Source organism: Carettochelys insculpta, chromosome 1, assembly GCF_033958435.1.
Source record: "Carettochelys insculpta isolate YL-2023 chromosome 1, ASM3395843v1, whole genome shotgun sequence".
NCBI lineage: Eukaryota > Metazoa > Chordata > Testudines > Carettochelyidae > Carettochelys > Carettochelys insculpta.
The window spans coordinates 250,581,292-250,598,243 of NC_134137.1; the positions used below are offsets into that span (position 1 = coordinate 250,581,292).

Genomic DNA, 16,952 nt, shown 5'->3' on the forward strand with positions numbered 1-16,952 from the left:
CTAGATGTGCATAAGTCCATGGGCCTGGATTTAATGCACCCCAGGGTACTGAGGGAATTGGCAGAGGTCACTGGTGAACCTTTGGCCATTATCCTTGAAGACTCTTGGAGATCAGGGGAGATACCCGATGATGAAGGCGGCAAACGTAGTGCCCATCTTTAAAAAAGGAAAGAAGGACAATCCAGAGAACTATAGACCTGTCAGCCTTACCTCAATCCCTGGGAAAATAATGGAGGGGATCCTCAAGGAATCCGTTTTGGAGCACTTGGAAGAGGGGAAAGTGATCAAAAAGTAGCCAACATGGATTCACCAGGGGCAAGTCCTGCCTGACTAATCTGATTAGCTTCTATGATGAGGTAACAAGCTCTGTAGACATGGGGAAGTCAGTGGATGTGATATACCTTGACTTCAGCAAGGCTTTTGATATGGTCTCCCACAACATTCTTGTCCATAAATTAAGGAAATATGGATTGGATCCTTGGACTAGAAGATGGATAGAAAGCTGGCTTGATGGTTGGGCCCAACGGATAGTGGTCAATGGCTCAATATCTGGATGGCAGTCTGTTTCAAGTGGAGTGCCACAAGGCTCGGTTCTGAGGCCTGTGTTATTCAACATATTTATTAATGACCTGGATGAGGGACTGCACCCTCAGCAAGTTTGTGGATGACACAAAACTAGGGTGAGAGGTAGATTTGTTGGAGGGTAGAGAGAGAATCCAGAGGGACCTGGATAAATTGGAGGACTGGGCCAAAAGAAATCTGATGCAGTTCAATAAGGAGAAGTGTAGTGTCCTGCACCTGGGGCGGAAGAATCCCAAGCATTGTTACAGGCTGGGGACTGACTGGCTCAGCAGCAGTACGATGGAAAGGGACCTAGGGGTTATGGTGGATGAAAGGCTGAATATGAGTAAACAGTGTGCCCTTGTAGCCAAGAAGGCTAACGACATACAAGGGTGCATTAGGAGGAGCATTTCGAGCAGATCTAGAGAAGTAATTATTCCTCTTTATTTGGCACTGGTGAGGCCATATCTGGAATACTGTGTCCGGTTTTGGGCCTCCCAGTATAAAAAGGATGTGGATTTGCTGGAGCAGGTTCAGCGAAGGGCAACAAAAATGATTAAGGGGCTGGAGCACAAGACCTATCAGGAGAGGCTGAGGGATTTGGGCTTGTTTAGTTTATGGAAGAGAAGACTTAGAGGTGATTTAATAGCAGCCTTCAACTTCCTGAAGGGGAGCTCTAAAAAGGAGGGTGCAAAACTGTTCTCAGTGGTGTCAGATGGCAGAACAAGGAGTAATGGTCTGAAGTTGAAGAGGGAGAGGTGTAGGTTAGATATTAGGAAAAACTACTTCACTAGGCGGGTGGTGGAGCATTGGAATGCGTTGCCTAGAGAGATGGTGGAGTCTCCATCCCTTGAGGTTTTTAAGTCCCGGCTGGACAAGGTCCTGGCTGGGACGACTTAGTGGGGTTTGATTCTGCTTGGAACAGGGGGCTGTACTAGATGACCTCCTGAGGTCCCTTCCAGCCCTGTGATTCTGTGAACAGTTGGTCATTATGGCTAGTTACACTCGTGAGTTTCGTAGATAAAACTGGGGTTCTGTAGACAAAATTCGTGGCGTGTGCACACACAAAATGCATTTTGTCAAAATAAATTGTTGACAAAAAAGCTGTGTAGACACTCCAGGGGGCCCTTGTGTCAGAGCAATCTGTTTTTATGCGTAGACATGATCGGTCACCAGAATTTTTGTTGGAACATCTCTTCTGACGGTAACTTCTGTAGACAGATCACTGTAGTGTAACCGTAGCCTATGAGTATACCTGGACTGCCAACTAACCCTGGATCTGTGGGACTCAGTCATGTTGGTCTAAGCCCATTCTTGAGCATCAGCACCACACTATAAACCTTGGTTTACAATTGCTGGACTTGGGTCTCAGCTGTGCTGACATGTTCATGCTGCACTACAGAGACCTTCTGACTTGGGTCTGTGGCCACACTGCAAAAGTGACAGAATTTTGACCTGCCTCACAATGGGAGTTAGGCTCTGACCCAGGCCCTATCAAGGTCCAATGATGTGGATCCCAAGTGCTTGCTGATCTGAGTCAGACTGATTTGTATGTAGATGAAAGAAGGGGCTAAAATGCAAGACTAAGCTCAGGCTTTGTGTTCATCATTGACATACCCTACAGATACTTGAATGAATGATGCCCACAGAAACTGTTTTAGCAAAGAACAACCAGAACACCGAACAAGTTTCTTATGCTGATATTCAAACCACACCCACCATCACCGTGCTAATGAAAGGGTAACATTAAGAAGAGAACTGAAGAGACTACACTCCATTGAAGGGCACCTCGGAATATTTGCAATGTATGTAATTTCAATAAATAGCAGCAGCTTGTACAAGACATCTAATTATTTTATGCTAACTCAGTTTTTCCTCAGCAACCAGCACTGACAGTTTATTCCTTAACATTTATTAAAGAAAATACGTGGGTTGTATTTACAAATTAGAAAAAAGAACAGCATGTTATTAACTATAAAGTAACGTTAGGCAGAACTAGAAAGTTTTCAGATTTCAAAAGCAAATGTTTTTCGTCCTAAGCTGCAAAAGGATATGTGCACCCTTTTCCCTTTTGCAAATTTTAAAGGGCTCTCATCATAGCTATGTATTTTAGCCAAACTTTGAGGGGCTTACAAGAGAGAGACTCAGCATGTACGACTAAAAACACTCACCAGATCATCCGGTTTGATCTTCTGTATATCACAGCCCATCAACCCCACTCCCGCACTAAACCCAAAAATCAAAATTAAACCAGGAGTAGTACATCTTTCAAGGGACTAGGTCAGCTTCCATACGGTTTAATAAAATGCATCATACCAAACCATTCCCCGCCATGCAAGCTATGCGATCATTTCACATACCTATAGCCTGAGCAAGGGCAATCACCACCTCTTGGCAAGTTGTGACTTCAGTGACCCCACAAACGATTCTCTGGACTCCATCCACCCATACTTTGAGCTCCATGGTGCACTGGATCATCCAAAAGCCATGAATGCAAGCTTCAGGATGTCAAGTCATGTTTACAGCTACACCAAAGGACAGTGAGCTGGACTTCCAGTGATGATCTAGAAAAGAGAATAATTCTGCCTTTTAGTGTAAGGCATTGACAAGTTATATTACAAACAATCATTTCTGTAAGATTAATGGGGATGATGCAGAAGATAAAGAGGCCTAGTTCAGTGTCAAATATTTTAAACCCCAAAAGATACCAAACCTACCATGGAAAGAGAGACAATTTGTGTTGTAAATTAATTCATATTGAAGGCATTTCTGTGTTCTCTTTTAAGGCTGGAAACCCTAGCACAGAAACGTTATGGTGGTTCTCGAGAACAGGAAAGTGAAGCTGATAATTCTGGTTTAAGAGGAGAAAATTTCACACACGTACAAAAAAAAATGTCTAGCAGAAATGGCATTTTAAAAACTGGCATGATTTTAACAGCCTGCAGTTTTACTAACATAGGTAAGAAAACATTTAAAAAAATACTATTGTAATTTTCCCAGTCTGTCTCTCTCTGCTAACAGCCTTTCCTCTGCCCCCAGCTATATTAATTTACTCTAAACAATAAAGGTTAGGAGTTCATTCATTTCTTTTGCCTACCACACAGTATTTGGCAAGTATTTACAAAGAGAATACTCAGCATTTTGAGAAGTGTGCAGAAAGTGGCTGCTAGAAGAAGAAGGAGAAATAAAGTAAAGAACCTAAAACACTGATTGACTCTCTCAAGGGAGGCCTAACTGGTTACAGACTCTTTTTGCACTCTGTCAGTAGCTCAAAGCAAGTCCAAACTAATGGCTGCTGAACTGAGAGGGCATCATACTCCACCCTCTTCCCTTTTTACACTGTACCTAGTAGAGACTGAATGCTTAATACCTTTAAGATACTTTGGACATTCCAGCCCTATTTACTGCATGAGACAATTTGGTGATAACTGTCCAGTTCCTAGCGCAGATGCACCACATCATAAACCTCACCATCTACTTTGGGAGGGGGGTACGTGAAGTTAGGAGTACAGCAGATAATCTATATCAAGAACATTAATGGAACGAGCACATAAAACTGCACAGATTTTTAAATCCATCTATACCCTTAGGGGTCATACCTTATGTCCGGAGAATTGCTAATGTAGTTCCTATTTTTAAGAAATGGGAAAAAAAGTGACCCAGGAAACCACAGACCTGTTAGTGTGACCTCAATTATACGGAAGGTCTTGGAACAAATTTTAAAAGAGGAAGTAGTTAAGAAAATACAGTAGACGTAGGGAAACATTAGTACCATTATACAAAGCACTGGTGAGACCTCATCTGAAACAGTGTGTGCAATCCTGGGGTCTCTGAGGGCAAGATAGATAAATGCAAACAAACAGGTGCAGAGAAGGGCTACTAGTACGCTCCATGGAACGTAAAACCTACCTACAAAAGGAGACTTAGAAAAGTTAGCTTGCTTAGCCTAGCTAAAGGCAGGCTTAGGGGAGATATAACTGCTCTCTCTAAGTGCATCAGAGGGATAAATAAATAACTTTCCTTCCCTTCTAAGTGTCAATGTGGACATGAGAACAAATGGTCATGAACTGATCATCAACAAGTGAAATTCTGGAACAGCTTTCCAAGGGGAGCAGTAGGAGCAAAATAACCCACTGGTTTCAATACTGAGCTAGATAAGTTCATGGATGAACAATATATGATGGGATTGCCTACACTGGAATGTGGCCTATTGGCAAGTACCAGTAGCAAACATTCCCAGTAACCAGACATGGAATGCTAAATGGGGTGGGCTTCAAAAAACTCTCCCCCAGCTGCCTGGTTGGTGAGTATGGCCCACCTGCTCAGGGTCTGACTGCCATACTTGGGCTCATGCATGAATTTTCTTTTGGTTGATTGTTGGGAGATCTTGAAGGGCAGGGGAGAGCAGGCAGGGGAGGAGAGAAGAGGGTCTGCTTTGCTCTTGAGCATAGGATACCTGTCCAGTTGCAGGTTTAAATTAATGTAAATACCGAAGTCTCTGAAAACCTGAAGTCTTTAAACCATGTTCTGAGGACTTCAGGAACTCAGAGATTAAAGGTCTACTGCAAGAATAGGTGGGCAGGGTTCTGTGGTGAAAGTCAGATTACATTATGATGATGGTCCCTTTTGACCTTCAAGTCTATGAGTCTATGGAAAGAGAACTGATCTGAAGGGAGGAGCACTGAGAAGACTCTGCAGAAATGTTCACATTGCTACTGCCAACCTGGTACCTGTTTTGCAAACAGTGGCCTTCAGTTTCCAGCTATGCTAATTGTTAGTCCAGAATCCTTCACACATCATCAAAAGAGACAAAACACACCTGATCTGCAGCTGGCACTATTCGGTATTCTCAATGCCTCCAACAAAAGTATGCCAGGTTACTCTGGCTGAAGAATTGGCCCACTGCCTCCTCCCCCATCACGATATCCAACATTAAAAACAAAACTTCCCAAGATTAAAAAAAAAATACTTCCTTTTACATATTAATTTGGAGTAGACAGAAAAGCATTATCAAATTTATTCCCAAATTCATCACTATGCAGGCATCTGAAAGGATGGAAATGAAGGAACAGGCACAGCAGACGAAAAGCTGGGAGAACTCATCTGCGAGCACCTCATGAGAACAGTTTGTTCCTTGCCCATGCCTGTATAAACCTTCCTCATTAACAACAGTCCAACTATGCAATGTCTGTCTGCTTTAGTTTCAAAAACAGCGCAGAATAAATGTGATTTTGCAAGAGTTCGACTTTCCAAGGTACTCTGTGTCATATCAAAACAAAAAGCAGTCAGTGCTACTTGACTGCTTTTTGTTTTGATAGTGTATAGACTAGCACGGCTTCCTCTCTGTGTCGTATGTGTGAGTGAGAGAGAGATCGCATGCTGAAATGGAACGGTCTGCATCATTTCCCACAAAAAGTTAGTATCTTGCCAGGACAGTGAAAATGTTGAATTTCAAAGACTTCAAAGCAAACTCTAGGGAAGCATTACCTAGATGGCTTCAGATAGGAGACCAGTGATGTTTGTTTGCTGTTTAAAACATAAGACAGCTGAATTATTTAAACAGATACAAAAAAGTAAGCCAAAGTTAATTCAGGAAAGGAAAGGAAATATTTGTGTAATCCCACATGGATAAGAGGTGATCAAACAAGAGACGACGACGTTTTCAAAGAGTTAAGTACCAAGAAAGTAGACAACACAGAAACCAAGAAAAAAGAAAAAAAAAGATCTGAAAGTTACTTACAGGGGATTAACAAGAGAAAAAGAAGGTCTGGTTGTACAAAATAGCTGTAGCCTTATTTTGCTGATAGCTTTAATACAGTTGTGCTTGGAGATATATTTGGGACAGAAAGAATTCATAGTAAGTGCTTAATAGTTCACATTTTACTATCCCTCGCAATATGGAGCACAATTGGTTCCCAACTTTCTCCTCATAGGCGAAAACTCGTAAGAGGGACACTAAATTACCATTAAAATACACGTTAAAGTCTCTGATTGGTTCCTAGTGCTCCTAACTCGGGGAAGGAGTGGCAGCAGGTGGCTCTGCTTTTGGAAGGTGAGTGAACCTTGGGTTTGGGGGGGGCGGGTTGGAGAGGGTTAAAGGCTGGGGGCAGTTTGGGCCCATGAGCGGGAGGGAGGGTTAAAACCTGGTGGTGGCTCCAGGGCAGGAGGTGGCGGCTCGTTCCTCTGGGCTGCACCAGCGGCACCCAAAGAGGGTGCAGCAGGCCGGGGGAGTGTTTGGAGCAAGCCAAGGTGGGCCAGAGGGTGTGGGGGCAGCTGCAAGCCAGTGCGTGTCTGGGGAGGACATTGGGAGCTGGATGGACTGGGGTATAATGTGGGCCGAGGGAGTGTTGGAAGCAGGCTGGGCTGGACAGGCTGGGCCAGAGGGTGCAGGGGGAGCTGTGAGCTGCGAGGTGGGGGGGCAATCAGGAGCAGGATGAGTTGGGGCGTCCTGTGGGCCAGGGGAGTGTTGGGAGCAGGCCAGGCCAGGCCAGGCCAGGCTGCAGGTCAGGTGGGATGGGGTGGGCTGGGCCAGAGGATGCATGGGGGGAGAGCTGCAAGCTTGCAGGGAGAGCATTGAGAGCGGGCCAAACTGGGCTGGAGGGTGCAGGGGGAGCTGCGAGCTGGGTGGGCGAGGGCATTGGGAGTGGGCTGAGCCAGGTTGGATGGTGGAGGGGGACCCGCAAGCCAGTGGGGAGGGTGTTGAGAGCAGGTGGAGCCAGGCCCAAGGGAGCTGCGGAGCATGGCTGGAGGCACCTGACCACATGGCTGTGGGCACCCCACCACAAGGCCAGAGCGGGTTTGCAGCATGCAGCCAGCCCGTCCTGTGGCAGGAGGCGCTTTGACATGCGCAGCTGGAGGTACTGATGGCTCCTCTGGGCTGCACTAGCAGTAAGTCCTCAACTTACCTGGGGGGGTGGGCTGGGGGACCGGGCTGGGTGGGTGTTGGGAGTGGACCAGGTAGTGGGGGAAGCTGCGGGCCAGCAGGGGGGTGGGGGGGGAGTGTTCAGGCTGTGGCTGGTTGGGGCTATGGAGCCAGCAGGAGGTCAGGCTGTGATAGGCTGGAGCCATAGGGTGGGGGTGAGGCTCGTATTAGCAGGGGGAAGTCACTCGTCTAGTGAACAAAGCATGCGTGTCCCTCGTTTTAGCAAGTACTCATAAGTAAAAGTACTTGTTTAACAAGGGATGAGCGTACTTGCAAACTGAACTGCATTCTCCTTAAGATGCACATATTCGTCAGTCCAGCCCAATGGCTATAATGTATGAGAAATTATTCAGTTTTAAACCCAGCAGCCTGGTGCTACAACAGGCTGTTATCTGAAGTGCTGTTCAGGAGGCATAGTTACCCTCATTAGGGAGAGTGTGTTACACAAAAACAGCAATGAGCTCCCTTTTCCCTCCTGCATGCATAGCGCCTGAACCAGCACCCACTGAAGTCCATGATGATGCAGGCCTTTCTGTTGTGTTTGCCTTCAGCACACAGAAAGCACAATGAAGTGAGATATATATTTCAAAATACAAAAACAAGCACTAGTGAATATTTGATTCTAGGTGTATAACTAAAAGCAGATCTCAAATATTTTCAGTTCTTTAAACTCAAAGCAACAAGTCCAGACTCAAGAATTCTGCTTCTTGAACAGTTACATTCATTTAGTAAGCATAGTGTAAACTTAATCCACAGAGGGGTTTAACAGTTTAAAAATGCATTTCCTAAACCTAAATTTGTATTTCAAAACACAACCATATATGCAAGTATTACCAGTGCAAATGCTGAAATTGGTCATCTGGATGACTACTGCCAGGTACCTATCACTAAGAAGGTCTTTTATTGGCCCACAATATAACAGAATGGCTGAAAAACCTCATAAAAAGTCTCCATTAGTCACTTTTAATTGTTTATTCCTGGAAAGGCTGTCTTCACAAATAAACAGATTTAACATTCCAAGTGAAAATGTAAAGAACTTTGCTAATTAATTTAATATGCTGCTGAAAGTGGACAGTTCAGATTTATTGGCACATAACAAGCCATATCTCTGTGTGACAAAACAGACGTCAAAGCACCCAACAGCCTTAATTGTTCTTGTCTGTCTGTCAACATCCAAAGTATTACTTTAATTTAACAAGACAGCTTGCATTCCCTCCAACCTCCCCTTGACAGCATATATAAATGAACAGTCCAGCATTCAGTGTAGCACATGGCTTTGCACTTCCATTTTTTGAATGCCTTAATTTTTTTCAAATAAATTTAGCAGACTACTGCAGTCTCTTCCTGCTTCTAAAACAGCAAACCATATGAATAATATAATCTCTTTTGCAATAGTGCAAGTTAAAAGCAAAATACTGACATTTGCAAATTTAAAAAGGGCAAAATAAATTTACTGGAAAAAAACAGGAAAAGGAAAGCAAAAAACAAAAAAACACAAACAGCCAATTATACGAGCTTCGATCACCATGACATCAGCGCTCAAACAGGACTGAATGAAACAGCTTCATGATCACCGAAGACATTAATACGTTAGGCTTCTTAATGTCTGCCAAATGGAACAATACAGACTTTCAACATTGTGCTCTGATGTAGTGAATACAGAATTATATATGTATAATATGCTTCCAAATAAAGCTCAAGTTTTATCAATCTAATACAATGTGGAACGAATCTGGATTATAACACTACTATAAAAAGTTTACAGGAATATTTGAGAAAGGAGAAAAATCTTTTGGCTTTTATAATCATCTCTTTACACAAACAAACAAATCTACTTGCCTCTGAATCTAGACTTCCTTTTCTACTACAATCTGATTTCCCCCCTACCCCACACTTATTCAATTCACAAACAACAAGCAGTACTGCAGCACCTTAAAGACTACCAGATTTATTCGTTAAGTACTGAGCTTTTGTGGGAATGACCCACTTACTTAGATTTGGGGTAGACAGTTAAAATCCAGAGTTTATATGGCATGGGAGGGGGGAAGGAAGGAGGGAAAAAAAGAGGGGGGTCTCCTGTCATTAATAGGACTAGTAGAAGCAGCAAGTTAAGAGGGACAGCTGCCACAGACAACGAAGGCTCGGAGAGAGTTATGGGAGGGTTTGGGTTCAGAGAAAGAAATGAACGAGGCAAGAAACTACTAGAGTTTGCAGCTCATCATCTCATGCTTCATAGCATCACGAGATTCCAACAACAGGACTGTAGGAAGCAGACATAGCGGTTGAAAAACAAGAAGTCCAAGAACATGATAGATATGATCTTGACAAGAAGATGGGTAAAATCAGTACAGTAGTGCCGAATTTTCCACGTAGTGGATATAGACTTGGACCAAAGTCTAGTGATTGCGATCATCAAGATGAAACCCAAAGTATAAGACACAATTTAAGAAGAGACATGGTAAGGTAAGATAAGGAAGAAATAGGGAATGCATACAGAGCAGCGCTCAAAAAGAAGATAGTAATGCAGGCACACAGAAGGACCTAGATAACAGGGTCAAAGGGATAGCCATGGTGATAGAAGGGGCAATCCAGCAGATGGTTTCAGAAGAAAAAGATAAATAAGAAGCAGATCATTCAGGAGACACTGAAGTTGGTCCAAGAGAAGAGAGTGTTGAAAATCAAAAGGGAAGTTTCTAAAAGGGCAGAACAGCAATATAGAGTGAAATGCAATAAGGTAAGTAAAGCAGCCAGAATGGATAAGGTGAAATGGCTAAAGGAGAACTGTGAAGTGACAGGAGGTATTACAGCAAATGTAAGATCAGGAAGGAGTATAAAATTATAGGAATATTAACAGGAAGTGGCAGCCAAAGCAGATGGCAAATCAAAGATGAGAATGATGAGGTACTCATGAACAAGAAGGTCATGAAGCGATGGACAATATATTGCACCAATCTGTACAAAGCACAGCTGGACTTGAGTGTCTCAGAGAGACTGATCAAAGAACTGAAAGAGCTCAGTTGCCCATTGAGAGCAAGACTGGACATTTCAAAGGAGGAAGCAAAAAAAGCTGTGAAATATTAAATAATAAGAGCCCTGGAAATTAGATCCTGGGAGAGATGATCAAATATGGCAGAGAAAGTACAATTCAGGAAATACACTGACAATGTAATATAGCCTGGAAAGAAAGGGAAGGCACCTAAGGAATGGAAAAGATCCGTGCTAGTGACAATACACAAGAAAGGAAGCATGTTGGAGCGCAAGAACTACAGACTGATTGCCCAAATGAGTCATCTTATCAAGGTGTTGACGACAACGATGACAATGACGACACTTACAGAAAGACTGAGATGGCAGATAGAAGAACAAGAGGGAGTCAGGGAAGACAGAAGTACCATACAACAGATATTGGCATTGAGATCGACAGCACAGAAAGCTTGATGAAAGAACACCACCTACAATTGCTTCATTGATTTTTCAGAAGGTATTTGACAGCACAGATCAGAAAGTGACTTGGGTGGTGCTGGAGCTGTATGGAGTGGATAGGAGACTGATACGGCTGTTGAAGGATATCAACAACAATGTGAATGCAGCAGTAAGAACATGTGGAGAGTTGGGAAGTTGGTTTAGAATGAGTAGAGGTAAGAGACGAGGAGATCCGATACCATTGAGTATATTCATCATGCACCTAGAGAGCAATGGACAATATCAAAGAAGAGGTGGAAGGGTTATTGACGCATGGGATGAGAATTAACAACTTGAGGTTCGTGGATTGTTTAGATATCATTGAGGAAGATGAAGAGAAGCTAGTGAGAATGGTGCAGGTGCTAAAAAAGGGAAGCGGTACAGACTGATTGTGAACATAAATAAAATGAAGACAATGGTATTTGGAAATAAGGAAATAGGAAGGAAGGTCAGTGTAGACGGGATTGAACTAGAGAACGCAGAGAAGTTCATATATCTGGGGAGGAACATCACAGTTGTAAGAAGGACACAGCAACTAGAACAGCAAAGTGAGTTTGAAGGCAATGGGTAAGATCTGGAAAAGCAAAGCGATTAGCTTAGGAACGAAGCCAGGCATCTTGGAGACGTGCATGTTTAGCAGCAAGTTGTAAAGATATGGGACAGGATGATAACAAAAGACTCGTAGAAGAGGATATTGGATGGTTCATATAGGAGAGGCAGACCCAAACAGAGAATGGGCAGATGATATAGTAGATTAGCGTGGGGCTAGTCTGCAGAAACTAAGCCACTCCTCACTGGACAAGGAAAGATGAAAGGAAATAATGAGGGAGACGTTGGACAGCAATGGACGCTGAGCCCATGGTTGTTGTTGTTGTTGACGACGATAATGATACCATTCCTGTGAATATCAAAAGTGGAGAAATTGCCCTTCTAATGTGTAAGATAACTGAACTCCCCATTAAGGCTTGATTTAAAAAGTGTCAGATTTGCAAATAAACTCCAATGCAGATATCTCCTTCTGTGATCTTGTGGTAAAATCCTTTTGTAGAAGAATGGCTACTTTTAAATCCTTTATTGAATGTCCAGGGAAGTGAAAATGTTCCCCTCTGGGTTTGTGTGTATTCCAATTCAGGCTGTCTAATTTATGTCCATACATCCTTTGGTGCAGAGACTGTTCAGTTTGTCCAGTGTACATGGCAGAAGGGCATTACTGGCATATGATGTCATATATCGCATTAATGTATGTGCAGGTGTATGAGCCCCTGATCACGTGGCTGGTGTTGTTAGGTCCACTGATAGTGTCGCTAGTTTAGATATGTGGGCAGAGCTCTCAACACGGTTTGTGCCAGGGATAGGTCCCTAGGTTAGCGTTTCTGTAGTATGGTGTGTGGCTGCTGGTGATTATTTTCTTGAGGTTGGGTGACTCTCTGTAGGAAAACAAAGGCCCGTCATCCAAGGCCTGTCAGAGTGAGGGATCATGCCCCAATATAGGTTGTCAGATGTGCTGGGAGGCTATAGGTTCTGTTGTGTTCAATTCAGAGTGTTGCTAGAAATGCTAATATTGTCCAGGTATTGGTTTTTCTTCCTTGTCACTGAGGTTTCTGTTGATAACAAAACAATTATTTACACTGGAATTAGCAGTCAAAATACGGTAAGCACTTCCCAAGCACAGAACATGGCTCTTGCCTCAGCTCTTTCCCTGAATTGCATATAAATTAGTTACCATATCCAGGAGTGGATAAAAATAAGAACTAGCTTGAACCTCTCACACTAAACAGTTAACTGAACTTCAAGTAGCTTGTAGATTTGAATGTAATTCAGCCAAAAAAATCTGGAACCTATTGTTCTAGTTCCTGGACTAGAAAAAGCAGTTAGCATGACTGATTTTTCTATCATATTTCTATACCCAAAGAGATTTGAAGCATACCTGTACAAGAGATGGGCACGAGTCATAGTACTGCTTTTATCAGCAATGTTCTAAAGTTCTTGAAGGCTTTAGGTCTGGGATTTTGCTTCAACTACGTCTTAATCTGAGCCAAACATTTACAAGTTAGACTATCAAAGCCTTCTTCACCATTCTCTCCTCTGTGCCTTTTTCCAATATGGCCCATATTACCTGGATCTCCTCACTTAGTTGATTTACCAAGTTACAAAAGTAGAAAGAAAAGTTGGTTGACACCTGGCACCTCTTTCATTCCAAATTAAGCAACATTCACAGGCCTAACTCATGTCCATGTCAAAATAAAAATCAGTTCCATTTAAAAGCCTTGCAGGATCAGAACAAAGGAAACAGAGTAAATTTTGGATGTAGCAGTGCCAGAAAGCACTAATGGACAAAGTCTCTCTGAACATCACTAACTGGAAGATATATTCCCTAGCAATAAGTAGCTTCATGGAAGTCTCACCTACAGACAGGGAAAGAAGCCCACCCAAAATCCTGAAAGACTCCAAGGATTATTCTGATACAAGATATTTAGCTGATCTGTATCCAAGTAACATCGTAAGTAGCAATCTAGCAATAGCTGGCTACATCACTGTCATTTTAACTTGTTTCGAGTCCTTAACGGCACAGCACAGAACTGAGGAAATGAATCATAGCCTTACGGTTTAGTGTTAGTCTAGTACTGCCAACTTTGGATGAATTCCTGGATGTTGGCAACCTTACTTAGAACAACAGAATTCATAGCAAACTTGTACCAATAAACCTCTGATACTTGACAATTTCCTCTCTCTCAGTGGTTTCAATGAGGTGGGGAAAATTGCAGAATCTTCCCTTTACCTTTTATTTCTTTCTTTAAGAAAAAACAAACAAACTGGGCAGGGCAAATTTTTCTTTTTTGAGGAAGGCTGTTGGGAGCATAGGTTGAAGGGGTATATTTTACATATAAAATTTTATTTCTTTTGGCTACAAATCTTATTAAGACTAATGTCAGCTGGATTAGTAACACTTAACCCCTCCAATCTTACACAAATTCAATATTTTAAAAATTTCTGCCTCTTCTGTTCCTATGCTCACCCACAACCTTGAAATTTGTCTTTATACTTATCCCCCCGATTTAACATCTCCATTCCTTCAATCCACCCCCTTGTCCCTATTTTTCATTTTTGGACCTCTCCTAGTATGTGATTTTTGCCTCCTTCTCCCTTGAGAAAGAAAGCTTTACAGCTACATCCCCCACCAGCCATGCTGATTGAAGCCCGCTGATCCGATGCCTTAGTTTGGCATGGCCTCTTTCCTTTCTTTATTGCCTTGCTGCTGTGAATGGGAAAGATGGAGCCTGTCATCATTTCCCTACTATGCCCACTTGATCAATCCACTGACTGAGCTGCAGACCCCATGATCAAGTCCAGCTCTTATCCTACAGAGATGCTGCTGGAACAGATGCATCAGTGCTAGAATGTAGGGCATATCTCTGGATCCCATCTCTCACTCCTGTTGGTGATTGGCTACATCTTTGAGTAGGGCTGAGCTGTGACTCCTCTCAGTGCTGAATCAAGCTGTATCATAACGTACTTGGGGAGCTGAAGGATAACCTTAAAGCCTCACAAATACAGAGTCAAGCCCTACACACTGCCGTTGCCTTTGGACAATACTTTGCACTGCTAATAGTTTCAAAAGCATATAATTTAACCCTTACCAAAGTGCTTCAGAAGTATGAGTCAAGGCGCAGTGAGGCTTGGCACACTTCAATATACCTGAAAGTATCCTAGAAGCACCACAAAACTGATTGCTGGGAAACAAAATTGAAGGTACACCTATGGAACAGATGGCCTATTTAATTCCCTCTTATTTTGCCACCATTAGGAAAGAGACTTTAGAGCTAGGACGCATTGTGTTGCTGCTGCAGCAAAGGGAAACCAATGTTGATGCTATCTGGATGTCACCTGCTTAGCATACAGAAGAGTTCAGTCATTCCATGTCAAGTCAACAGATAAACTCTTCACATTGTGGTGACCTCTTTGGCCCCTTCAGTAGTCCAATTGTTCAAAAAAATCTCACTTAATCTGTTCCAGAATTATGCAGAATTTACTGAGCCTATGTAACAAATGCAACACTACTGAAAACAGCAACTTTCAGCAGAGGTAACTTCTGGATGGCTTATGCACGTGGTCCATATCTGCACAGTTTAATGTGATCTGGAGTAGAACAAGATCTAGGAAATTAATTCTATTGAAGCACGAAGATTTATAAGATTAACATACTATAGTGCATGCAAATTGCTTCAAAATTCCCATTATGCCATAAGTACAGTCTGAGTATCTCACCAAATATCTTCAATTTATAATGGTGTTTCTTCTCATTGCTGTATGAAAACAGGTTACTTTCTTAATGGGCTTCACTAAATATCAGTCCAGGCAGACAATTCCTGTTTGTTCACACTTCACAATATCCCTGTACATGTTTTGTGACAATGCTTAAGACCTTGTCAGGAATATGACTGGAGACATTTGTCCACAACAATTGCCTTCATTTAGACCAGAGCACTAATGAAGTAACCATCTCAAATTTCAACAGTAAGTAGTTTAAGAGTTGTTTTTGTGAAGCTACATCAATTTTCTTTCTTTTTTTTTTTTTAAACAGTTCATTCAGGAACACAAAATAGTACCTGTCAAACTTCTTCGTTGTGAGGCAACAGTTTTCAAAATGAAGAGGGGGTGGGAAGAAGGCATTTGAAAGTAATTAACAGGTATGGAAAACATTTTCTACCTTCTCCTAACATGAAGGATTAATGCTAATCTATGAATCTCAAAAAAACCCACAGATCCTCTAACTACTCTCCCTTATTTCTAGGCTGAGGGCAAAACCTAAGAAAATATCAACCTCCAGTACTATATTTTTGAGAAAGCTACAGGTGTGGAATGAAGTGACATTTCAATCTTAATGCTTTCACTGAAGCAATCCAAGAAAAAAATACGAATTACAAATGAATTTTAAAAATAAACAAAGATAGTGGCTTAGAAATTTTAAATTACACATATGGCTTACTGCACATGTAGCCATAATAAATTATCTCAATGCAAATACATAAATTAAGTTTCTGAAACAAATACCACCAAGCATTTAAGACTCAACCAGCACACCATGTTTTAAAATGGTGACAGATTCTTGACAATTTTCTTCAGTGCTACAAGGTCACATCATTCCTTAAATAGATAATCATCTAAGAAGCAACTCTTAAGCCCTTAAGGGAGAAGGCCTCAAGGTATGTCTGTACAACAGAGCAAATGAGAATATCATTTATTTCCACAAAGGAGCTTTTTTGAAAAAAATCCTGAACTGAAGCAACATTTGTTGAATAAAGTGCAGAGGCAGGAAGGTGAAAGTGGAAAGAATACCTTCTCATTTGTTTTGTTGGCCACAGTTACTTTCACAATTCCCCCAGGACAAAAAAAAGAATACATGTCTCTGTGTTTTTCCATCCCCTATTTGTAAGTCACCTGCATCAATTAAGCATTTCACCTCTCTAGACAATTAAGATTTTTTTTAATTGAGTTTTTTCATCAAGGCAAATTTCCAAGCAGTAAAAGTCACTGTAGGGCAATAGTTTAGAAACTCCTAAGTACTCCAAGAACTGTCCATAATTTGCTAGTGAGGCAAAGAGCCCGACAGCCCTGTTCTCCACCTCCCCAGCTGCTGGGGTGAGGGAAGTAAGTGAGAGTCATCCCCCACCAGTCTGCATCTCCAGACTCAGAACTAGAGGGTGGGGGTGAAGGGGGAGGTCAAAGTTAGCTGCAGCACCTTACTAGGAAAGTTTATGTTGGTTTTATTGGTTGAAAGTGCATTTGACAAGACTGTTCCTACAGGGTAGCTGGAGTTGTCATTTCAGTTTTCCCTGTTGGAAAAAAAACATAGCAAAATTGAAGCTTTCCTGTTGAAAATTTCAGTTTTGCACAAAGACACATTTCATTAAAACAATATTTAGATGAAAATATTTTGACCCACTTCAATCACTTCAGCTGCCACCCCCGTTGCTGGGTCTCTGGCAGCTCCCTCCTTTCTCTTTTG

General features: G+C 42.2%; 1 protein-coding gene and 1 long non-coding RNA gene across 10 annotated transcripts in view; one reads left to right on the forward strand and one right to left on the reverse strand.

Moving 5' to 3' along the window:
- Window positions 1-16,952, reverse strand: part of RASSF8 (Ras association domain family member 8) — a 130,545-nt gene that overhangs the window by 25,638 nt on the left and 87,955 nt on the right. For all 9 annotated transcript variants that reach the window (XM_075004507.1, XM_075004499.1, XM_075004482.1 and 6 more), the window contains one exon: window positions 2,922-3,125. In XM_075004507.1, coding sequence (XP_074860608.1) covers window positions 2,922-3,039 — 118 coding nt within the window. In that variant the 5' untranslated portion in view covers window positions 3,040-3,125. The remainder of the gene's footprint in view (window positions 1-2,921; window positions 3,126-16,952) is intronic.
- LOC142018581 (uncharacterized) overlaps window positions 15,540-16,952 on the forward strand; it is a 69,022-nt gene continuing 67,609 nt past the window's right edge. Inside the window, exon 1 of the long non-coding RNA XR_012646860.1 lies at window positions 15,540-15,633. This is a non-coding gene — a long non-coding RNA (uncharacterized LOC142018581). The remainder of the gene's footprint in view (window positions 15,634-16,952) is intronic.